Source organism: Dreissena polymorpha, chromosome 4, assembly GCF_020536995.1.
Source record: "Dreissena polymorpha isolate Duluth1 chromosome 4, UMN_Dpol_1.0, whole genome shotgun sequence".
Taxonomy (NCBI): Eukaryota; Metazoa; Mollusca; class Bivalvia; order Myida; family Dreissenidae; genus Dreissena; species Dreissena polymorpha.
Window position 1 is genome coordinate 93,271,584 of NC_068358.1, and position 26,301 is coordinate 93,297,884.

The 26,301-nt window shown below is 34.1% G+C and overlaps 2 protein-coding genes across 4 annotated transcripts in view; both read right to left on the reverse strand.

The window, feature by feature from the left end:
- Nucleotides 1-1,409: 1,409 nt before the first annotated feature.
- On the reverse strand, nt 1,410-2,108 carry LOC127878612 (homeobox protein CDX-4-like). Its single transcript, XM_052425138.1, has one exon. The coding sequence runs from the start codon at nt 2,106-2,108 to the stop codon at nt 1,410-1,412; it is 699 nt and encodes a 232-aa protein (XP_052281098.1).
- Nucleotides 2,109-15,921: 13,813 nt separating this feature from the next.
- The window catches only part of LOC127876407 (neuronal acetylcholine receptor subunit alpha-10-like), a 111,731-nt gene continuing 101,351 nt past the window's right edge, over nt 15,922-26,301 (reverse strand). Inside the window, exons 1-8 of one of the 3 annotated variants that reach the window (XM_052421631.1) lie at nt 23,233-23,369; nt 20,679-20,880; nt 19,654-19,808; nt 18,851-18,895; nt 18,446-18,555; nt 18,036-18,216; nt 17,207-17,561; nt 15,922-17,003 (exon numbers count right to left, since the gene is read on the reverse strand). In XM_052421631.1, the coding sequence (XP_052277591.1) occupies nt 16,384-17,003; nt 17,207-17,561; nt 18,036-18,216; nt 18,446-18,555; nt 18,851-18,895; nt 19,654-19,808; nt 20,679-20,751 (1,539 nt within the window). In that variant the 5' untranslated portion in view covers nt 20,752-20,880; nt 23,233-23,369 and the 3' untranslated portion in view covers nt 15,922-16,383. Of the gene's footprint in view, nt 17,004-17,206; nt 17,562-18,035; nt 18,217-18,445; nt 18,556-18,850; nt 18,896-19,653; nt 19,809-20,678; nt 20,881-23,232; nt 23,370-26,301 lie in introns of those variants that run through there. The other 2 variants (XM_052421632.1, XM_052421633.1) reach the window with 2 other exon arrangements.

A 26,301-nucleotide genomic window follows, 5' to 3' on the forward strand; every position in this document is an offset into this window, starting at 1 on the left:
AATCTTATTTGATTTTACCATTATGTTTTCCTCAATAGACCCTTTTCACAATAGGCCAAAATTGATAAGAGCGCAAAGTCACGTGAGAACTCCAGAACTCCAGAACGAGGCTGAACGTGTATAAATTTCCAATACTCCCGCGCAACGCCGCATCTGATTTCAGCCTTTCACTCTTTTGAACATTCGGCGATGTAACGACTTAGAAAACACAATATAACATTGTCAGAATAAGTTATAAATATGTAATTGACATTATAAGTGTCAATACATGAAATATATTGTCTTGGTTAATTTGAGAATTTAAGTTATATAATAACCTTTTGTATTATACGACTTTTGTATATCTTTGTTTTGTGCAATTATCAATGTTTATTCTTCAGATCACATTTGCTCTGATGACAAAGGGTATCTTGAATTTGAATCTAGATTATATAAAATGTATATACACGTATACACTAGTGGTACTATATACTATGGCTTTGAAATATGACTTACCTTGGGTGTGAGAATGTTTATTGCATAACCCCTCAACAATTTATTGAATAAAAAACCCATCCATGTATGCATATGTTTGGCGTAATTGTAACCAGTGTCAGTGCTCATGAAAATCCCGAATGAAATTAATAAAATTCAACTGGTTTATAATCATCGATATGCTCCGCCAAAGATCTATGCACGTTCAGCCTCGTTCTGAAATAAATCGCGTAACGTGATATCTAAAAATAGCAACAGCGGTAGTATTGTGAAACTGGTCTATTCATTCTTTATGTTAAAATAATATTCTCAAAAAAGCAAACAAAGTATAATCCAGTGCATAGCTTTAATCAAGTTTATACTTTTGCTACAGTTTTAAAGAAATACATAATAATTTACATAACAGCAAAGCATATATGATTTGATCGGCATCGGCACAGTTATGTCCTCGCATTAAACATGCATGAGCTCAACTGAATCATTGGTGACATACTAGTATCCGATGATACATGTCTGTCATTGAGAAAGTAGTTCCAACTGGTTGCGGTGGACAGTTGATTATAAGAAAACCTGGGAAACGTCGTTGTTACATCCGACGGGCTTATATTGGTGTGCGATGGAAAAGGGTCCATATTTTTTTCAAAACGGCACTGGCTTGTTTGAGACACTCTTTCGTTTGTACGAATTGTGCGTGATGACGTCATTGAACTTCCGGAATTGTCTGAAATGTCAGTAGAATCGGATGTATCGGTTCCGGATGAGATATTTGATTCATCAGAAGTACGTTTTGTGTCTCTTCTTTCTTTCGCCCGTCTGTTTTGAAACCATATTTTAATCTGAAAAAAAGAATGCAACCATGTTTATATAATATTTAGAAATATACATAATTTTGTTTTTAATAACTTAAACTATAAGCGTTCAAAGAACTCATATATTTACGTAAGTAAGATTTGTACCTGTCGATCCGAGAGTTCCAACTCCTTGGAGAGTTTGTCTCTGGCCTCCATGGTAATAAACTTGTCCTCATCGTATGCCCGTTCCAGTCCCTTTCTCTGCTTGTCGGTGTATACGACCCTATGCTTGTCACGTGTTCGAGTCATGCCATCTGCAGGGGTGGCTGCGCTTCGTCTAGCATAGAAAGGATGCTCACAATTAGTACTTCCGGCAACACTGTTCATCGAACCTTTCGCGCTGGCCACTGCGTCAGGATTGTGTTTTCCATGCGGAGGTGATATTGATGGCATGGACGTGTCACTGAGGCAAGCCAATCCGTTTATTGTAGTGCCAATACTGCACACTTCCTGTAATGACCGCAGCGTTGACAAATAGGAATGATCATAACCCATGTACGGACCTGCATAATCGTAGTTTAGTTGGCTATAACATTCACCAGCGGTTCGTTGTTGTGAATACTTGCAAGAATATGCACTAGAATTGCGGACTTTATAATCAGAAAAGCGTGTTTGTCCGTTGATTGGTGTCACATCTCGATCCATGTACGGGCGATACCGAACCGAACCTGCTGTGGACGTCGGCATCGCGCCGAATATGTGTGACGTCAACGTGGAGTCCAAAGACAGCGGTCTTGAATTAACCAGCTGATATGATAGTTGCTGAATACCCTGTGCTTTCATGGCAACGTATAAGACCTTATATATGAAGAAAATATTGCATTAAATATTTATATAATGCACGAAGCTTAGACACGTATGCGCCCTCTGTATTATACAGAATTATGTTTGACAACTGTAGGTAACAATGATTATTTATACAGAAGTTCAGATGTGATAAAAATCGAGTCTAGAGCGTTTTAAACGTGTTAAATGATTGTAATTTAATTTCAATTTACTTAAATGTCGATTCAACATATCGGGCATCAGTTGTGGTGGACCGGACACACGATTTTAAATGAAAATCGATAGTCAAAGAAGACACAATGATTGCAATTAGCAAGACTGAAATTCAAAATTGCAATTAGCCTTTTCAGCCATTAATTCTAATCGGTGTAATGATATGTGAGCCAAAGCGCAGTTTGTATGTATTTAAGTACTGATTTCTCAAAATTGTATAAAATGCAATTTGTTTTTAATTTTATGTTCCAGAATAAAATACTGAAAATAAATATAGAAGTTACAGTGAAAACTGAATATTCCTTTTGAAATTCTAAAAGTGTATATGTATTTAGATTCACGGTAATAAAACAATACATTTACAATTTAATTTTAATAATATACAAATATACATTAAAGTTATGTGTTGTTTTGGTGAACGATCGAATTTTATTTCGCGCGTGTTTATAAAAAATAAGTTCATGAAGCTCATTTTTATAACAACGAGTGATATATCGATGATGTTAAAGGGAGATATTGCGTTTTTAAATGTATTTCCACTACATCGAATTTTTCTAATAGTAAGGTTTATTTTGGTTAAAGTGGCATAAAATCCGGCACGTGGACAGTTCATAGGTCATGCATATATTAACGTGATTAAGCCTTGATTTATAATCCGAAAAAGATCTATATCCGAACTCAACAAATCACTACGTACAAAGAATTTGTAAGTGCTTTAAGAAATTGCATATTCATCATTCCTGACAAAAGAAAATTCAGGAACATATTTTTAATCATGAATAAATTAACGAATTACATATTTATGTGTTTAAGTTATCAGCATAATCATTCTCAGGCTATCATCCGCGCATCCGGAATAAACACGTGCATGTGATATTGGTTCATATTAATGGCGCAAATATATATGTGTGAATACTGTTCTATAACCTTTATCAATATATTTATATAAGGTTCTTTGCTCATAATTACTTGTTATTTGTATCAACAAAAAGCATATTGTATACGAATGTAAATAACCATAAATGATTAAACCGTATAGTGATGAAAATAATGTCGAAACACGTAAAATACTTTGGCGTTGGGCACTTAAGTCAAACTGAAACCAACATGCGGTACAAAAATGCGCACCTTTCCAACTAAGGTTTAGAGCTGAAAGAGTACAAATATTGTTTAATGTTGTACATAATAATTAACCAATCTTCACTGTATCGTCCCGTCACACCGGACTGGTCTCCTTATTTCGAAAAATATAAGTTTTGGGAAATCGAAGGTATTATAAATCGTCGTTTGGACGCCGAAGTGCTCTTGATAAACACATTCTCAGCGTTCTGTGAAAACTGTGCTTAATGCATGTGCGTAAAGTATCGTCCCAGATTAGCCTGTGCAGTCCGCACAGGCTAATCTGGGACGACACTTTCCGAATAAATTGGATTTTTTCTAAGAAGAGACTTCATTTTAACGAACAATGTCATAAAAGCCTGCACAGGCTAATCTGGGACGACACTTAACGCACATACATTATGTCAAGTTTTCTCAGAGCGCGACTCAGTCATTCTCTACGTTTATGCAGCGACTTCAATGCCACAATACAACATCCATCAAAAGGCTATTGTCCACTTCATACCCGATGCATTCTGTACGGAATACCGTTAGAAAAAGACCGTCTTAGGGGCAATGCGGAGAGTTTGGCCATGCATTTATGTAAAAAGAAAGTAGTGTCATAAAAATCTAGTCATATCAGACGCTATCCAACGAAGCATAGGTCCCTTGGACTCGTAGTTTGTGATAAAAATATGTTTGGATCAATGATGATATTGACAAAAAATGTCAGAAATCCCCTTTCGTATCGAGTATATCTCTCTCGTGATAAACATCCGGTCTGGTACAATGTTGTTCGATATAAATTTATTTAAATCTCGATCATAAAACTGTTTACTGAACACAAACTTTGATAATTTATTGATGTAGTGTAATTTAATTAAACAGACAGGTCACATAGTTTAAGTTTTATCGCATGTTGACGCAAAGTTATGGGTATTTTTATTAATGTGGTATCCTTCTAATATTTTGATTTCCGCGCTATTAACACATTCATTAGAACATAAGATACAAAAATGTCTATTCCAGCAAGGTACTACGACCATAAATTGTCTAATTTGGGATGTTTTTTGTTATAATTATCAGTGAACTAAAAAATGTATTATAATAAATTTTAAAGAAGTGAAGATATTGATACAAATCGCACTATATTCCTTCTAAAACATAGATATATCAATGTAAATTACCAGTTCGACGGATGGAGAAACATGTGTCGTTTAAGCTTTCGCGAGTAATTTATTTCTTATTCTAAAGCGTACAGAGAAAACTAAATTTCAAAATGATCGGATATTTATTTCAACCGTGATAAAAATAAACTCGTGAAAATGTGTGTCTTGTTCTGAGAAAACTGGGCATAATGCATGTGCGTAAAGTGTCGTCCCAGATTAGCCTGTGCAGTTCGCACAGGCTAATCAGGGACGACACTTTCCGCTTAAACTAGATTTTCGGTTAAAAGGGACTTCCTTTAAACGAAAAATGTCATACAAGCGGAAAGTGTCGTCCCTGATTAGCCTGTGCGGACTGCACAGGCTAATCTGGGACGACACTTTACGCACATGCATTTAGCCCAATTTTCTCAGAACAGGACACAAATGTTCAATTTTCGAGATATTCTATTCACCAGTGAGACGTATTAAACATATCATATTAGGATCGTAACTTAATAATTTGTTTACAGTTAAAAAACTTTTTTGTCCCGTTATTTTTCGGAAAAATATAGCTGGCAAAACAATTTTGAGAAATCTAAGTTTTGATACATACTCATTTCGCGTCAATACATATATAATAACAGCGATTAGAATTAATGACTGAATAGGCTTATTGCAATGTTAATTTACGACTTGCTAATTGCAATTATTGTGTCTTCATTTAATATCGATTACTATTTTAAACCGCGCGTCCGGTCCACTTATAATGATAATAATATTTAAAACTTATTGAAAGGGGAGCTAACTCGGAAGCTCATATTGTATCCTTTGTAAATAAGCACTTCCGAGTTATCCTTCTTTCTCTTACAAGTTATATCAACACATACAACATACTAATAACACCATTATATATCAACCAAAATATTTACACATAAAACCCAGATTCTCTTGCTAATCTGATTAATTACTGTAAATACTGCAATTAAATGTCTACAATAAAACACTGAATGGGAAAAAAGGTGCAAGTGCACACTGAAACGAAAAAATGGTGGTAAGAAATCATTTATCCCCTATTATTCGATCATAAAAGAACTGATTAGCAATAACATTCTAGTACAGAATAAAAGGCAGCACTAAGATTACCTCAAATACTTGGCATTACATTATATACATAGTCTTAAAGGTCTATATACCTTAAAAAAAATAATCTGGTTACAAATATTTACACAGTTTATTTGAATAAAGTTGGTACCAAAAGGCTTGTTATGTGTACCACGAGGTGTAAATTAATATTATTAACACATGTAAGATTGTCGTCTTTGTAGTGTTAAGAAACGGGTTTCGGCTAAAACTCTAACCAGATTATTATCAGTAAAAAGCAATTTAAGTTTATCATCATTGCTAAAAGTAATAAAATTAGGTGCAGAAACTTTAGCTCTATCAAAAAGGGTATTTCGTATATCACAGTACAAATAAACGGTAATCGTACATTACATGTACTCATTGTATAAATTCGTATCTACTTATTCATATCAATTTCATATAAATGAGTAAAATCTGCCATCTGAATAAAGTATTTAAAAAGCACATTTTATACATGGTATATACTTTGACATTGATAAATGTGTCTTGTTCTGAGAAAACTGGGCATAATGCATGTGCGTAAAGTGTCGTCGCTGATTAGCCTGTGCAGTCCGCACAGGCTAATCAGGGACGACACTTTCCGCTTAAACTAGATTTTCGGTAAAAAGGGACTTCCTTTAAACGGAAATTACCATTGAAGCGGAAAGTGTCGTCCCTGATTAGCCTGTGCGGACTGCACACTTTACGCAAATGCATTAAGCCCAGTTTTGTCAGAACATGACTCAAATCAACAACTTTCCACACCATTATCGCGAACAAAAGAGGGCGTTTTGAGCTCGGACAGGTAATATGAGTAGACTGCATCATGTTAAATGTGTTACTCGATCCTACACACCCGATTCCCTTTTATCAATTTATTGTACGCCCTAATGTTTGCAAAATAAAGATATTTGGGACAGCAAATACTGTAATAAAAGCGGTCGCCAATTTTTATGCTAGGGGCCTACACAGTATAAACCGAAGTACATGTTCACATAAAAAGAACACATATCTGATTTAAGAATAAAATCTATGAAATTTAACAATTTAAATAGGGATAATTTACACAAAAAACAATAAAATCTATCTAAAATGACAAAAAAAATAATAACGCAATTATCTTCTTTCAAAAACCACTATGCAACTCAAAACTTTCTTCTTTTTGAAACGTTAAATTTTGACAAATAAAAGTGACGTCACAATTTATTAACGTAACGAAAGCGACATCACAGACAGCAACCATGGCATGCGGATTACACATAGAGTTAAGTTGATGCTATTGCAGAGCAGATTCTATCTGATATTATGCACATTTTGCACTCTTGAATTGAGCTGAAAAGAATTTACAGGTAAAAAGAGTTAGTTAAAGTGTGGTAACTGACCAATTATCTGCAACTCATCTTGCTACCAGTTGTCTTTAAAAAATATTTATATAATAAATTCGATATTTTACATGACTGTACAGTCCTCTAAGCCTAGCGGAACTGTCTTTTTATTAGGATCGGAGTTAGTGTTCGTGTGTCGTATGAACAAATCCGCACCAAAGCTAAATTTAGATTCACATTTTTACATGCATGATCAGTTGTAAAACGAAAGAACGGTTGATAATAAAATGCAGTATTTTTTTATTTCCGTGATATTGTTTATTATGTTAATGCTGCATTAACAAATATAAGTTTATATGTAGTGAAAAAACCAAAAATAAGCAACGGTTGCGATAGACATTGCGAATGTGAACCATACACAAAGACTGACGAAAGAAAAGTGGAAATAGCTTCGAATAGTATCAATACGCAACTTGAAAAACAAAGATATGTTTTCTAGACGCTATGCATAAATGGGTTAATAACGCTATTTGCTCCCGGAATCGATGCTTATACTATTCCACCATAATTACGTCAATCTATAATGTCTATCTAGCGATTCTGTCAATATCTTTTGCATGAATAAATTAGTCTTCGAAGACATTAATTGCAAATGTCGGCCAAAACGAATGAATGCGACGAGCGTATCCTTTAAATAATTAAATTTCGATGGTTTCGATTTAATATGTTATACACTTTGCTGTATGTTTTCCGATTGCTGATGGGTAAAGAGCAAAAGGAAGCAAAATATAAATGGCTATATGGATTGACAGAATACTTAATGTTATGCAGCAACAAACACCGGTCAATACTTGCTTCTAAATGAAACGCAAAATCTTGCACATTTCTTAATTAACAGAAATTCGATAAACAGATACTTTTTTTTGGAAATTATGTTGCTGTTTTTATTTGCACAATTATTATCCTTTTTGTGTCGTTATGTGTTCTATCAAAGTTCTGCATACTCAAACTGCGTTCGAATTCATCTTTTGAAAACATAATAAATTAAGTAAAAGTAAAAGGCGAATTCGAATTGCATTTTCCGGAATTTGACCTTGAAAAAAACACGATATTTGCTTTTAGTGGAAGACAATTTCAGCCTTAACTAGATTTCACCAAGAAGATACTTTCTGTAAACGAAAAATAACATTAAGTGTAGACCCTGATTAGCCTGTGCTAACTATACAGGCTTATATGGGTTGACACTTTACGCACATGTATTAAGCCCAGTCTTCCCATTACCGGGCTCATTTATATATAAGCTACTTTGAGGTGGAAAAAGCTGTACACTACATTACATCAAGAATGAACAATTTAACAACGACATAATGTAATCATATTAATTCAAACTAATTAAATGCACACTATCACTCAGTGAATCATATTGAGGACGGAGAACGGCGCTGAAATCAAGACCGAACACTAATAGGGAATTTCAACGATCAGGCTGATTCACAAGCGTTTATTTGTACTTCTTTGACATGTACGAACATGGTCGAAGAAAGACCAACCGTATTTACGTTCACGTTACTAAAGAGTTAAAAATATTATCAAGAATACCAAGTATTTTTTAATTTCCTTAACAAGTATTTCGACGATTTTTTTCTAGTTCATAGAATACGCATACATATTATAACTATTTCAATTATTGTGTTTGAAATATTCAAAAAAATGTACACGTTGTCTTTTACATTCGATGCAGTTGATTTTTTATGCCCCCGAAGGAGGGCATATAGTGATCGCACTGTCCGTCCGTCTGTCTGTCTGTCTGTCCGTCTGTCTGTACGTCACACTTTGCGTTTAGGTTTCGAAAAATGCTCATGACTTCTATGTCACTTCAGATGTAACATTCATATTTAGTATGCATGTGTATATGGACAAGGCTTTTCCATACGCACACACATTTTGACCCCTTGATCTTGAACTTGAACTGAGGGTCCGCGTTTTGGTTTCTAAAAATGCGTTTAGGTTTCAAAAAATGCTCATAATTTTTATCAAAGCGTTTATCGGGGTATATGTCATCCTATGGAGACAGCTCTTGTTTTATTTAGCATTAGGCTTAGCGCGAATATTTTCAGTGTTCGTTGGTTGAGCCATCATATGCGTATCCGTCAGCTAATTAATACACTTACACTATTAATAAATCACAAAAGGGAGACCATTTAATTAGTGACAAAGTTGTGTTTGTTGTTGCTGTTTTGTATTCGTGGATGTATTCGTGGATGTTAATCGATCCTGATCGGTCCAGTAGTTAACGTTCGAAAATTTAAATGAATTCATACTTCCAAAAATCTTATTTGATTACCAGTATGTTTTCTTCAATTCATTCTTTATGTTAAAATAATGTTCTCAAACAATCAAACAAGTATAATAGATCTCAGTGCATAGCTTTAATCAAGTTTATACTTTTGCTACAGTTTTAAAGAAATACATAGTAATTTACATAACAGCAAATCATATATGATTTGATCGGCATCGGCACAGTCATGTCCTCGCATTATACATGCATGAGTTCAACTGCATTATTGGTGACATACTAGTATCCGATGATACATGTCTGTCATTGAGAAAGCAGTTCCAACCGGTTGCGGAAGACAGTTGATTACAAGAAATCCTGGGAAACGTCGTTGTTACATCCGACGGGCTTATATTGGTGTGCGATGGAAAAGGGTCCATATTTCTTTTATAACGGCACTGGCTTGTTTGAAACACTCTTTCGGTTGTACGAATTGTGCGTGATGACGTCATTGAGCTTCCGGAATTGTCTGAAATGTCAGTAGAATCGGATGTATCGGTTCCGGATGAGATATTGGATTCATCAGAAGTACGTTTTGTGTCTCTTCTTTCTTTCGCTCGTCTGTTTTGAAACCATATTTTAATCTGAAAAAAAAAGAATTTAAGCATGTTTATATAATATGTAGAAATATACAAAATTTTGTATTTAATAACTTTTACTATAGGCGTGCGAATTACTCATATATATTTACGTAAGTAAGATTTGTACCTGTCGATCCGAGAGTTCCAACTCCTTGGAGAGTTTGTCTCTGACCTAAATGGTAATAAACTTGTCCTCATCGTACGCCCGTTCCAGTCCCTTTCTCTGCTTGTCCGTGTATACGACTCTATACTTGTCACGTGTTCGAGTCATGCCCTCTGCAGGGGAGGCTGCGCTTCGTCTAGCATAGAAAGGATGCTCACAATTAGTACTTCCGGTAACACTGTTCACCGAACCTATCGCGCTGGCCACTGCGTCAGGATTGTGTTTTCCATGCGGAGGTGATATTGATGACATGGAAGTGTCACAGAGGCAAGCCATTTCGTTTATTGTAGTGCCAATACTGCACACTTCCTGTAATGACCGCAGCGTTGACAGATAGGAATGATCATAACCCATGTACGGACCTGCATGATCGTAGTTATGTTGGTTATACCATTCACCAGCGGTTCGTTGTTGTGAATTCTTGCAAGAATATGCACTAGAATTGCGGACTTCATAATCAGAAAAGCGTGTTTGTCCGTTGATTGGTGCCACATCTCGATCCATGTACGGGCGATACCGAACCGAACCTGCTGTGGACGTCGGCATCGCGCCGAATATGTATGACGTCAACGTTGAGTCCAAAGACAGCGGTCTTGAATTAACCAGCTGATATGGTAGTTGCTGAATACCCTGTGCTTTCATGGCAACTATATAAATATTTAATGCAATATTGTAGCTTAGACACGTATTCGCCCTCTGTATTATACAGAATTATGTTTGAAAACTGTAGGTAACAATGATTATTTATACAGAAGTTCAGATGTGATAAAAATCGAGTCTAGAGCGTTTAAAACGTGTTAAGTGATTGTAATTTAATTTCAATTTACTTAAATGTCGATTCAACATATCGCGCATCAGTTGTGATGGACCGGACACACGATTTTAAATGAAAATCGATAGTCAAAGAAGACACAATGATTGCAATTAGCAAGACTGAAATTCAAAATTGCAATTAGCCTTTTCAGCCATTTATTCTAATCGGTGTACTGATATGTGAGCTATAGCGCAGTTTGTATGTATTTAAGTACTGATTTCTCAAAATTGTGTAAAATGAATATTACTTTTAACATTCTAAAAGTGTATATGTATTAAACTTCGTGGTAATAAAAATGCATTTACAATTCAGTTTTAATAATATACAAATATACATTAAAGTTTTGTGTTTTCTTGGGAATGATGGAATTTTATTTCGCGCGTGTTTATAAAAAGCATATTTTAATGAAGCTCTTTTTTAATAATAACGACGAGTGATATATCGATGATGTTAAATGGAGTTATTGCGTTTTTTAAATGTATTTCCACTACATCGATTTTTAAAAATAGTATTACGGTTTATTTTGGTTTAAGTGGCATCAAATTCGACACGTGGACAGTTCTGAGGTCATGCATACATTAACGCAACGTGATTAGGCATTGATTTATAATCCAAAAAAGGTCTATATCCGAACACATCCGACACGTGGACAGTTCTGAGGCCATGCATATATCAGAGTGATTAAGCCTTGATTTATAATCCGAAAAAGATCTATATCCGAACTCAACAAATCTCTACGTACAAAGAACTTGTAAGTGCTTTAAGAAATTGTAAATTCATCATTCCTGACAAAAGAAAATTCAGATAAATCTTTTTTTATCATTAATAAATCAACGCATTACATATTTATGTGTTTAAAATATAAGCATAATCATTCTCAGGTTATCATCAGCGCATTCGGAATAAGCACGTGCATGTGATAGTGATTCATATATGTCGCATATATATATGTGTGAATACTGTGCTATAACCTTTATCAATATAATTATATAAGGTTCTTTGCTCCTAATTACTTGTTAGTTGATTCAACAAAAAGCATATTATGTACGGATGTAATTAACCATAAAAAATGATTAAACACGTAAAGTGATGAAAATACGTAATTCACTTTGACGTTGGGCACTTAAGTCAAACTGAAACCAACATGAGGTACAAAAATGCGCACCTTTCCAACTTAGGTCTAGAGCTGAAAGAGTACAAAACTTGTTTAATGGTGTACATATTAATTAACCAATCTTCACTGTATCGTCCCGTCACACCTTATTTCGTCGTCTCCTTATTTCGAAAAATATAAGTTTTGGGAAATCGAAGGTATTATAAATCGTCGTATGGACGCCGAAGTGCTCTTGATAAACACATTCTCAGCGTTCTGAGAAAACTGGGCTTAATGCATGTGCGTAAAGTATCGTCCCAGATTAGCCTGTGCAGTCTGCACAGGCTAATCTGGGACGACACTTTCCGAATAAATTGGATTTTTTCTAAGAAGAGACTTAATTTAAACGAACAATGTCATAAAAGCGGAAAGTGTCGTCCCTGATTAGCCTGTGCGGACTGCACAGGCTAATCTGGGACGACACTTTACGCACATGCATTATGTCCAGTTTTCTCAGAACGCGACTCAGTCATTCTCTACGTTTATGCAGCTTCTTCAATGCCACAATACAACATCCATCTCAAGGCTGTTGTCAACTTCATACCCAATGCTTTCTGTACGGAATACCGATAGAAAAAGGCAGTCTTAGGGGCAATGCGCAGAGTTTGGCCATGCATTTATGTAAAATGATATTAGTGTCATAAAAATCTCATCATATCAGACCCTATCCAATGAACCATAGGTCCGTTGGACTCGTAGTTTGTGATAAAAATATGATTGGATTAATGATGATATTGACAAAAAATGTCAGAAATCCCCTTTCATATCGAGTACATCTCTCTCGTGATAAACATCCGTCTTGTACAATGTTGTTCGAAACAAATTTATTTAAATTGCGATCATAAAACTGTTTACTGAACACAATCATTGCTAATTTATTGATGCAGTGTAATTTAATAAAACAGACAGGTCGCTTAGTTTAAGTTATATCGCATGTTGACGCAAAGTTATGGGTATTTTTATTAAGGTGGTATTCTTCTAATATTTTGATTTCCGCGCTATTAACACTTTCATTAGAACATTAGATACAAAAATGTCTATTCCAGCAAGGTACTACGACCATAAATTGTCTAATTTGGGATGTTTTTTGTTATAATTATCAGTAAACTCAAAACTGTATTATAATAAATTTCCAAGAAGTGAAGATATTGATACAAATCGCACTATATTCCATCTAAAACATAGATATATCAACGTTAATTACCAGTTTGACGGATAGAGAAACATGTGTCGTTCAAGCTTACACGAGTAATTTATTTCTCATTCTAAAGCGTACAGAGAAGACTACAATTCGCTGAATTATCGGATATTTATTTCACCCGTGATAAAAATTAACTCGTGAAAATATGTTTATATTAACATGAGTGAAATTAAATTCGATCATTCACCAAAGCAAAATATAGCTTCAATAAATATATTGAATTTACTTGAAATAATAAGAAAAAAATAAATGCTTCAATAAATGTTTAATTTTCGATTATAGAAATATCATATTCACCAGTGAGACGTATTAAACATATCATATTGGGATTGTAACTTGATAATTTGTTTTCAGTTCAGAACTTATTTTTCCTTTATTTTTCGGAAAAATATAGCTGGCAAAACAATTTTGAGAAATCTAAGTTTTGATACATACTCATTTCGCGTCAATACACAGATATTTACAACGGTTAGAATTAATGACTGAATAGGCTAATTGCAATGTTAATTTACGACTTTCTAATTGCAATTAATGTGTATTCAATTACTATCGATTACTATTTTAAACCGCGCGTTCGGTCCACTTATACTGATAATTTTATTATTTATCATTGTTTAATTATTATTATAGTTTTATCAGCATAAATGCATACAGTCACAGATAGACCAATACATAAAAATATAAAACACCATCATTGCTGCCACTCAATTTTGAGTTACAAGATACTAGTTAATCTTTACATCACAGGCATATTACTTAATAGTGTTTAAAACTTATTGAAAGGGGAGCTTATTCGGAAGCTCATATTGTATCCTTTGTAAATAAGCACTTCCGAGTTATCCTCCTTTCTCTTACAAGTTATATCAACACATAAAACATACTAATAACACCATTATATATCAACCAAAATATTTACACATAAAACTTAGATTCTCTTGCTTATCTAATTAATTACTGCAAATACTGCAATAAAATGTCTACAATAAAACACTGAATGGGAAAAAAGGTGCAAGTGCACACTGAAACGAAAAAATGGTGGTAAGAAATCATTTATCCCCCTATGGTCCGATCTGATTAGCCATAACATTCTAGTACAGAATAAAAGGCAGCACTGAGATTACCTCAAATACGTGGCATTACATTATATACATAGTCTTAAAGGTCTATATACCTTAAAAAACAATAATCTGTTTACAAATATTTACACAATTGATTTGAATAAAAATGGTTCCGAAAGGCTTGTTATTTGTACCACGAGGTGTAAATTAATATTATTTACACATGTAAGATTGTCGTCTTTGTAGTATTAAGAAACAGCTTTCGGCTAAAATTCTTACTATATTATAATAAGTTAAAAGCAATTTAAGTTTATCATCATTGCTAAAAGTCATAAAATCAGGTGCAGAAACTTTAGCTCTATCAAAACGGGTATTTCGTATATCACAGTACAAAAAAACGGTAATCGTATATGTACTCATTGTATAAATTCGTATCTACTTATTCATATCAATTTCATATAAATGAGTAAAATCTGTCATCTGAATAAAGCATTTAAAAAGCAAATTTTATGCATGGTATATACTCTGACATTGATAAATGATAAAACATTTTTTCTACTGCTGTTGAAGCTGAAGTTTCACTTTATGTGCTTTTGGTATCAGCCATGCACTACAAATCAACAACTTATCACACCATTATCGCGAACAAAAGAGGGCGTTTTGAGCTCGGACAGAAAGGCTTGGTAATATGAGTAGACTGCACCATTTTAAATGTGTTACTCGATCCTTCACACCGACTCACTGTTATCATTGTATTGTACGCCCTAATGTTTGCAACACAAATATTTGGGACAGCAAATACTGTAATAATAGCGGTCGCCAATTTTTATGCTACACAGTATAAACCGAAGTACACTCATGCAAATATTATTTTATATGAACACTCGTGAAATTAAATCGAGATTCCATCGAATCCAACGAATATCCTCTATATAGTTGTAGAAACACATAAACATTGAATAAAATTGTTCCATTAAGTTGATGTTATTGCAAAGCAGATTGTATCGTTGTATAATTTCAACGCATACGAACTCAGAATAGTTGTTTTTTAAGTGATCATCAACGTGATTTGATACACTAGTAATTCGTTCATATAGTTCATATACAACATTAGACACATTACTTGTTTTGTCTAGTTCTTGTGTTCTTAATTATGTGCGACATTTTAGTACCGAATATTCTGCTGTTTATCGCTGTTAATACATACATTTTGATAACGAATCTGTCGCGTCGTTAAATTATATACAATTTACTAATAATTTCTGCTCATCGATGTATTTTAAATCAACAAATCCTAAAAATGCATAAGGTTTAACAAAAAGATATAATCCGTTCACTATATATAAACCGAGTTTATAAAACATTGTTGTATTCCCACAGCTTGCATTTCATTATCAAAGGAAATGAACGTGTCTTAATAAGTAACATTTACAATGATTCTTGGTTATAAAATGTGTGTATCCCTCTTTTGGATTCATTACAAAGCCTACTCCAGTAAAGTTCAGACCTTTGTGTGATTATTATGTGCGAAACTATTCGTTCAAATTTAAGTTTGCCAACGTTAAACATCGCTGTGAGGCTAAAGAATAATTAAACTGATCGCATCATATATTTTATTCATATAAATCAGAAAGTTGACTATATTTAAAAAAAAAAACTTACAAGGAGAATATTGAGTACAGTTTTGTTTTTATATATAGGACAAGCGATATTCAAACAAGCCGAAGATTATGTATATGACATTACAGAAAAGCAAATACATATGCAACGTGTATGGGATTTACAAACATGAATTTATGAATGATAATAAAACTAAAACAAAGTTCTGGAAATGGTATATACTAATACATGAAATATCATACTTTTCATACAAGTTTTGTATTTTATAAGAAAATGTAAAACTGTCTCATGTCATAGAATAACACACACCACGTTATATGATAAATTTGAGCTTTCGCGAATGTTGCAATACCGAAGTCATGAAAATGCAACAGGTGATTTGTCTTAAACGCCATGCGCAATTACGTAGCAAATAAGGCCGCAACAATTCCACACCATCTTTTACAAAGAATCGCCTATTGTTTCAGCGTTTTTATATAAAGGATATATCACCAAGATAAACAAACTTCCAAAGCCAATACCGAATACGAAAATCCAGAAGAAAAATCTGTCAGCAATCTCTGCAACTTCAACCCATTGTTTAATTAAAAATTCCCCTTCCTCACGTTCATCTTCCTTTTCGATGAGTGCGTCAAGTTTCTTCAGGATAACCGTCAAGTCCTTGTTGGTGTCGTCATTTTCGCGACTACCGGGCTGATGAACGATCTGGGTATCACGTGAACAAACAGTTCTGCTCTGCGAATTCGAAGTCCCGTTTTCGTAGTCAATTAAACATCCTGAATCGGTGTTTCTCATGAACTGATGTTGCCGGTCTCCACAGTAACGATGCAAACGATGGTCCATTTTGCTCTTCGACTGGCTGTTTAAGTTGTCTGAATTTCGTTGTTTAGGGCGAATAAATAACACCTCCATGCACATTATTTTTCCCAGAAAAGTAAGCACACATGATAACACTCTTGGGACCGGAAGTTGGTTTCGACCCCTCTGGTTGATGTTTGAGGTCAAAACAGCTAGTATCACAGAGAGCGATGTCATGGACATAATCGTTGTAAGATAAATACCTGTTAAAGATTATTTTATTATATTGCACGTAAAATGAAACACGCTAAAAGAAAATTAAAATGTAGTGCGTATATAGATGCTTTTAACAATATGTATACAATTATCGATAGTCATGTACTTTCAACTGGCTAAAATTGTAATACTACAGTCACTATATATTAAATGCGTTTATGGTCATATTTAATAACGTTTAAGGAGTTACCTATAAGAGGCATAAAGCTAGATGTGGCTGGCATATTTTCGGCAATCAGGAGCATGAACACCGAAAAGGCCAGTAGAACCGTTAGGCCCAGGGTAACTTTTTCACCACCCTCCGGTTTCATCCAGAACCCAGCTAGTGTTAACATTGACAGCATGACGCACGGCATGATAATGTTGTAAGTGTAGTATAGGGTTCGGCGACGAATGTGTATGTAGAACGTGACATCAGGAAAGTGTTCCGGACAACATGGGTATGTTATCTGATTTCGGATAGACCACACTTTGATCAGATCCCATTCACCGTTTTTTACAAAATTAGTCAGATCTACTGGGTTTTCCTTGGGAAAGATCTCAACCTAAACGACAGAAGCATACATGTTGGACACATTAAAATGTTCTGATTCCTGTTTCAGTTAATGTAAATACACGTTCATTTACCATTCACTTTGAATGCAAGGTAATGTGAAATATAATTGTATGTCATTTGAACGTGTAAATATTTTATTTATTAAAGATAATTTGGGGGAACAATCTTTTTTAGTAAAAACATTCAAATCACACCGACAAGTTTTGTCAAATTCTGCAGCAAATGTAAAATATTTTAACCCATTTATGCCTAGCGTCTAGATAAAAAAGGCATTGGCAAACAACGTAGACCCAGATGAGGCGTCTCATCAGGGTCTGCGCTGTTTGCTTAAAGGAATTTCTGTAAGAAATATTCTAAATATAGAAATAAATATACTAGACATCCATAATTTTGGTAATAAATTGCTCAAATTTAGAAGGATGGGAGAGTCCACTAGGCATAAATGGGTTAAAATATTCCTTACCTGCAATCCATCGTATGCCCATGATCCAAGTTTTAACTTGCAAATCTGATCATCAAACGGAAAGTATGTGATGTCAATGTTGCATGTACTCCTGTATTTCACGATAGGGGGCCAGAACACGCGTCCGTCGCTATGAACCATTGCTAAGGCTTGCATGTACCCACTGTTGTGGTCATCGGCACTGGAGAAAGTTATTGCGTAGTTATATTTTTTCATATGAAATAATGTCCTTAATTTATTATGTATAAATGAACACTTGGGCAGGTAATATCGTAAAAATATTGAAAATTTACATACACAAATTATTTCGAAGTTATGGGAGAAAGTAAAAAGAATATCATTGCCTTGGTATCAAATTAAAACCTTACAATATCACCATTTAATTTAGAGAAATGCTTTTGGTTTCAAACCTATTGTATAGCACTATGTCCGGTCTCCATATACTGACGCAGGGCATTCTTAACACTTTCAGTCCGTTATACTCCTCAGGATCCCATATAAACTTTTCATCTCTCCAACCCTTAAATATCATATACTGATAGATGAAATAGATATACGTGTGCTATTAAAATTATCCATGGTGAATATATTATATAAACAAAGACCGTCAAAACATCATTTTTTAGGAAATTTTTTTTTTTCGATACAACCTCTGGAAATGTTGTATACAAATACCAGTGCGTGGTATTATATAAAGTATTTTTTATTTGATTTTCCAAAATTCGGATCATGTTCGCATCGTTAACTAGAATAGTTTCTTTCCCCACGTGTAGATCATACAGCTTGTAGGCTGTTTTTGAACATACTGTTAATACCTGATCAAGCCAAATGCTGGTCTCAATCACTTGGTTTCTTTCATCCTAAAAAGAAATACAAATATTATTGATCTAAAAACATTCGACTTCAGTTATGATGATCACATCCTAGTGTTTGAAAACATGTTAAAAATATTAAACACATTATTGGTGTGCTATCAATATTATCCTTACACATCTTGATATATGAATTTATATCATATTCTATAATGCCCCATAAAACGTTTGCAAGTTAAGCTAAATGTATAATAATTCATTAGTATTTTGATCCCGTTTATGTACAAAAAACACATAACAAATAACTCTATTGTTGTTTGTTTAAGAGAATGGTTGCTGGTGATGAATATGTAACCAAATAATAAACTGATTGTAATTATGTTTATTAAAAGTTTGGTTAAAACAAACTACTTTTTATCCTTATTTACTAGCGAAGTTATATTAAACTTCATCTGTTATTTAGTTTTATAGTACCAACGACCTAACGACTGATACTGGATAAAATTTAGACATGTCCCTATATGGCTTACGTCAGATACGTTGTGTGCATATACGGAGTACATAAAGGTTAACCCATTTATGCCTAGCGTCCTGAAAAAAGGACATTGCAAACAGCGTGGACCCAGATGAGACGCCGCATAATGCGGCGTCTCATCTGGGTCTGCGCTGTTTGCTTAAAGGAATTTCTTTATGAAATATTCTAAATATAGAAATAAACATACTTGACATCCCTAATTTTGGAAATAAATTGATCCAATTTAGAAGGATGGGAGAGTTTACTAGACATGAATGGGTTAAAAACTAACCACATCAAATATCTGTGTCAGAGATATGCCAATAGTCACATTGACGGGCTGTGCTGCGTTAAACACTGGACGGGTATTAGAATCGTAGTTTTGTAAGAGGTACGTGTACAATCGCTGTTCGTCGGTCGTTTCATTTGTGCGATTTGTTGCAGCCTCTGTAAAAGAAAGAGATAAAAGATGTAATAACGCCATCCATCATATACAATATGGCCTCGATTTGGTTTTGAAGCCGTTTATAGGTTTCCATGAAATTTGTTCTGTCAGAACCGGCCGATATAGCATAAGTGATTGTGTACTAACAAAAGAAGGGACACGTATTGCACATTAATTTAGTAAAGTGAAACTACGATGCTCATGTATACAGATTAACCAATTTATGCCTAGTGGACTCTCCCATCCTTCTAATCAATTTATTTCCAAAATAAGGTATGTCTTGTATATTTATTTCTATATTTAGAATATTTCTTACAGATTTATACTTTAAGCAAACAGCGCAGACCCTGATGAGACGCCGCATCATGCGGCGTCTCATCTGGGTCTACGCTGTTTGCAAAGGCCTTTTTTTCTAGACGCTAGGCATAAATGGGTTAATTAAATCGAGAACAGTAAACGATCAAGCTTGAATTATTTAGAGCGAGGAAACAAAAATATGACGTTTTAAAAAACTACACCATCCGTTTGAGATAAATGGACTAAAAGAATTAATTAATTATGAGTTAACGGAAAAGTGATTTTTATGAAACTTTAGTCCAGACAAGAAAATGAATGTTTCATTATAATAATAATAATAATAATAATAATTATTATTATTATTAGTATTATAATTAGTAGTAGTAGTAGTAGTAGTAGTAGTAGTAGTAGTAGTAGTAGTAGAAGTAGTAGTAGTAGTAGTAGTAGTAGTAGCTGCAGCAGCAGCAGCAGCAGAAGTATCATCATCATCATCAGCAGCAGCAGCAGCAGCAGTAGTAGTGGTAGTAGTAGTAGTAGTAGTAGAAGTAGTAGTAGTATAACAATATTAACTTTACCTGTTTTCTTTCCAAACAAGCATATTAAAGCAAATATAAATGTTATGATTGGGCGAGGAAAAACTTGTTCCATGTTTTTTTCTGAGTAAGTTGTTGCGTTTGCGCTTTAAAATGCTGATAGTTCCCCTACAGACATCCAACGGAGTTATACTGGACTTAAGAAAACATACACGCCTTTCTTTCACTTCGTTCTTGAAAAACCCTGAAAATATAAAAAAACGGTTACGTTGTAATACAATGTTGTGCCCACTTGCTCAACGTTTTGTCTCCAACGCAAACAAGTCGATATTCGATCGATATTACTTTACGAAATTTTCGTTGATTTTGAGCGTTTTAGAGGCTTTACAGGTTCAAAACATCAAGAATATTCTGGCAATAATTGCAAGACGTGGCAAGTGCCTTACCGTCTTTGTGTACAAAACACTGCAAAGCCAAAACCTCCGAAATACTTATGATCAAATAATTCAAGTAAGAGAAACCGTTGAACAGTAGCGCAGACTCATTATTAAAAAACAGCTATACATATTTGGCGAAAACCGTTTAAGTCTCTATAACGCTGAAAATCAACGAAAATTTCGTAAAGTATTTCGTAAAATAAAGTCAACACCTAAACATTCAGTGTTCCTTATAACAATAGCCACAATTTCAACGCTAGATGTGGTATGATTACATAGATTTTTGTAGATACAAAATGCTCGTTTTTATTTATTTGTGACACAATTAATTCTCAAGTTTAATTTCCGCGAATATATCTATTCATACCACACACTAACACCATGTTAGTGTTCATGTGTCGTATGAATAGATATCGTTGCGGGAAATTAAAATGGAATTAAATATGCAAAACAATAATAAAAACGAGCATTTTGTATCTACAAACATTTATTTTACCAGTCTACATTTGGCGTTGAAATTTCGGCAATTGCCATAAGGAACACTGATTTTAAATTGGCAAGTTTATTTTACGAACAATAAAACGAAATTTTCGTTGATTACGAGTAGTAATTTTACTTTAAGTGTTAAACGGTTGTATACGCTTTTTATTAATTTATTGAAATACGATAGTTTCATGCTCAACATTTGGTTTGCATGGTTTTAAAACGAAATAGAGTATCTCTATAAATTTTAAATTAGCCAATCCTATAGTAGAGTATCTAATGGCGGGAAAATGTCTCCAACATTTTATCGGCTGTTATAAAGGTCAAGAAAGATGAAAAGCTGTGTTAAACGGCTACGCAGAAAAACAGACGTTTACAGTGAATAGCGTACTATAAAGACTGCATACACCAAAGAACCCTTATAAAAGCAGAGTCATTTATTAAATTAGAAAATGCACCGAAAATTTGAATAGTAGTTGTTTACCGCGCGGAGCTAGAAATGAACAAGTTCTCCCCGATACGCGCTCCTGATTTTCAATAAGCCAACAGGCTAAAAATAATTAATATTGAATGTGTTAACACTTAGCATGCATATACCAGAAATAGGAAAGGAATCTGTAGTTGATATATGTGAATGCAATTTCAGAGTGCCTGTCTAACCCAATTTTTCTGTCAGTTAAACGGGTCATTTTCGCTTATTGTTTATCGATTAGGATACTATTTAGCTATTAAGTTTTACGAAATTTATCCGTGCTACAGTCATACGGTCGGTGTTAACAAGCATACGAAAAATCTCCCCTTAAAATAAAAATAACTTCCATAGAGATGGTTGTTTGCATATTGAGCGAGATTCCATTAGTGATAACGTCTTTACCAAACTTGATTAAATATTAGAACGCAAAAAGATGATATCTGCCATAAAAGATTCAGAAATATGGGAAGTGGCCTTATACATCCATGATTTATCCCCGCACACAATGTGTGTGAAAGCCGATTCAAGTGTTGTATTTATGTCTGTTAAAGGGGCCTTTTCACGCTTTGGTAAATTGACAAAATTGAAAAAAAAAATTGTTTCAGATTCGCAAATTTTCCTTGAAGTTATGATATTTGTGAGGAAACAGTAATACTGAACATTTACCATGCTCTAAAATATCCATTATGTGCATCTTTTGACGATTTAAAAACCTGAACATTATAAAGCGTTGCAACGCGAAACGATTGAATAATTTGGAGAATTCTGTTGTTGTCGTTGTATTTTTTGATACTACAAGGATTGTATATAAAGTAAAAAATACATTGGTTATAGTGTAAGCGGATGGTGTAGTGGATAGAGCGGTAAACTTTTGCTCCATGGCTCCATGGGTCAGTGGTTCGAGCCCCGCTGAGGGTTACTTTTTTTAATTTTTTAATTGTATTCTTATTTCTTTACTGGATATTTTTAGACCCAATGTTAACATTTATCAATATAAAGCATTTAATGACACACTTCAATACATGCACAAATCTGTGAAAAGTCCCCTTTAATTACAACGATTAAAGTTGCAAATATACATTAAGTAATATAAAGACGTAGACTGTTGAATATTTAATGAAACAATTCAAGTTTACAAATACAAAACTTCAATTAACATAAATATAAGTACATTTGTAAGATGTCTAAAAATGTGATACTTAACTGGTGTTTTATCCAGCATGAATGCCTTACGCTTTGCCTGAATACTGAATAATACACCTGTTATAATCATGCAACCATTGCAATGTAACCAGAGCCATACTTTTGTTATTAAAATCATACAGCTGTATAATAATCTTGCGAGAAAACCGGGATGCTCAATGGCATATCAAATTGTCTATGCATGTGAAGATACAGATGCCTCCTATTGAAATGTTTTTGCATAAACATTTTGAAATAAGGTATCGAATACAAGGATAACCAACACAACACCCATTTGTTGATGCAAACACAAACAGTGAGTGTTAAAACTAAGTTTATAAAGATATTTCAATTCGGTTGTTTGACAATATTGCGCCTGCTGTTTTCTGTTCAAGATAATATATATTATACGCCCAAGTGCCTAACATGATCTTTATGTACACCGTTGAATTTCTATGTGTATTGCTGAACTGTTGAGATAACTGCACGCTGATGTTACTTGTGTAAGCTAAATATGTTGCTTTTAATTAAATGACCAAAGGCAGCATGCAATTTAAATATCAACGACAATAGAACTGCAGTTGGCAAAGACAAACATTATTCTCAACTTAACGTCTATAAATAGCGTTCGACTTAATGTGAGAGCAACACAATACAATAATTACATGTGCATTCAATACACATGTTTGTTTTAAGAATAAATGCTCAAATATTATGTTGTAAAATCAGTAAAATTTACATAATCGGCAATACATACTTTTGTATTTGTAGACAGAGTGCAAAATTAGCTTAATTTTTATGATATTTCAGCCCTTTGTTAACATGTATAAGAAGTATATACAATTTATTGTATAAAATAAGAATGTATTAGGACTAGAATTACATAATGATGACAGAACCATAATGTTACACATTTGATCATGACTAAACATTACAAATACATTCAAGCATCATTTAAAATAATTAGGTCATATACTAACAGTACCAAACCAACAGCCAGGGTTAAACATGAACTTTTTAAATCATCGGTATACATCCTTTAAAACAATGCTTCTAAATTCACAAAACATAATTCCAACCCGCAGTCCGTCATCATGAAGACAGCTTTGACTAGTCCTTATATCATAAATATGGTGTGTTGAAGTTAGTTAAAACAACATACACCATGTTCCAATTTTTATGAGTTAATATACACATTGTTTCTGCCTTGCTTGGCCTTGACCCTTGACTTCTTGAATACTAGTACTCATAACAAAAAGGTCAACAGATTCATATAATGGATATTTTTGAGCATGGTAAATGTTCAGTATTACTGTTTCCTTACAAAATGCATAACTACAACGACCATTTAAGAGTCAGATTTTTACATAAAAGGAGTTTAAGGTATTGAGGTAAATGTTTTGAAAATGTATATTTTACTTTATGCTGATGATATGATTATTTTCGGTAACACAGCAGAAAATTACAAAGAAGACTCGGATTGTCTTCGAGATTATTGTTAGCGTTGGAAACTTATTGTAAATAATGAAAACACAAAATAAATATCATGATTTTCAGAAAAGGTGCGCGACAAACCTATAGCTTTACTATAACAGTAAACGGATTGATATTTAAAGTAAGTTTTAATTATCACGGAATATTTATAAGCCCGGAGGTTCCTTTTCGGAAGCACATACGATGCTTTCATAAGGAGCCTTATAGCATTTAAGCCATTTTCAAAATGAATAAATATTTACATAAATTTAATGATATTTCAGCTGCATTTCTGATAAACAAATAATGACTGTCTTGGGAGTAGTTTTTATTTTTATGGTCGAAAACAAACTATCATGATCTTTTTTCAGGTTGACGTCGCCATCAACCCCAACGGCTCCTTTTGTACCCAGTCCAGCAACACGGCCGTGCTCGATCTGATCAAGGGTAATGCAGTGTGGGTCATTTGCGACGAAGGTCACGTGTACGGGGATAACGGATTCCACGGTACAACGTTCTCCGGCGCGTTGTTATATTGACCAAACACTCGATATGTCTATCGCGTGTACGACCATTTGATTAAAAATGAAATCGTAATATTACACAAAAGCGTATTTAGAAATAATATATTTGACAAATTTATTTTCCAAAATAAAGTTTAGTCACGGACTGCTGTTTATTACAGCTTTGTCCCCTTCGTGACTTAAACCTACAAATCGTTTGTCACTAACTATGCTAAGTTCAAGGGCAAATAACTCAGGAATGGGGATCATTGATCATGACTGCGTTGAGCACATGCATATATACACTTACTGGTGATTACATGCGTAAGATATAAATGTGATAAAGACAAGAAAAATTAAAAAAAACAAAGCAAAATTGTTACAATGAACTTTATATAAACTCAAATAACGTTGCAATAGAAAAGGAAATAAGAACGAAGAGTTTGCAAAAACGAAATATCCTTAGCATCAAGCGATATTTGCCTTATAACGTCTACCCTTTCTGAACGTGACAAGTACATGGTCGTGTAAACGGACAAGCAGATGAAGGGACTGGAGCAGGCGTACGCGGTACAAATTCATTACCATGGGAACCAGAAACGATCTTTCTAAGGACTTGGATCTCTCGGATCGACATCCGATTCTACCTACAGTTCGGACAGTCTTGGAAGTTCAATGACGTCATCATGCGGAATAACTAAAACCGAAAGGGTCATCAAAACAAGCCAGTGTCGTTTTGAAATAAATATTGACTCGTTTACACGATACACTAATATAAGCCCGTCGGCTGCAAAAACGATGTGTCCCAGCTTCACTTCTAATCATCTGTCATCAGCTCCCACTTGGAACTACTTTCTAGATGACAGACATGCATCACCGGAAGATTCATCGCGAATGCAATTGAACTCATGCATGTATAATATGCGGACATGATTCTTCCGATGCAGAGTAGATTTATACTATAATCTGTTATTTAATGTGGTGTTTGTTACTTTTAAACTGTAGCACAAGCATATTATCGATTAAAGCTATGTACTGGGAACTATTTTGTTTGTTTGAACATATATTTTGATATCATTAATGAATTCTGGAAAACAGGCAGTTTAAATTGAATA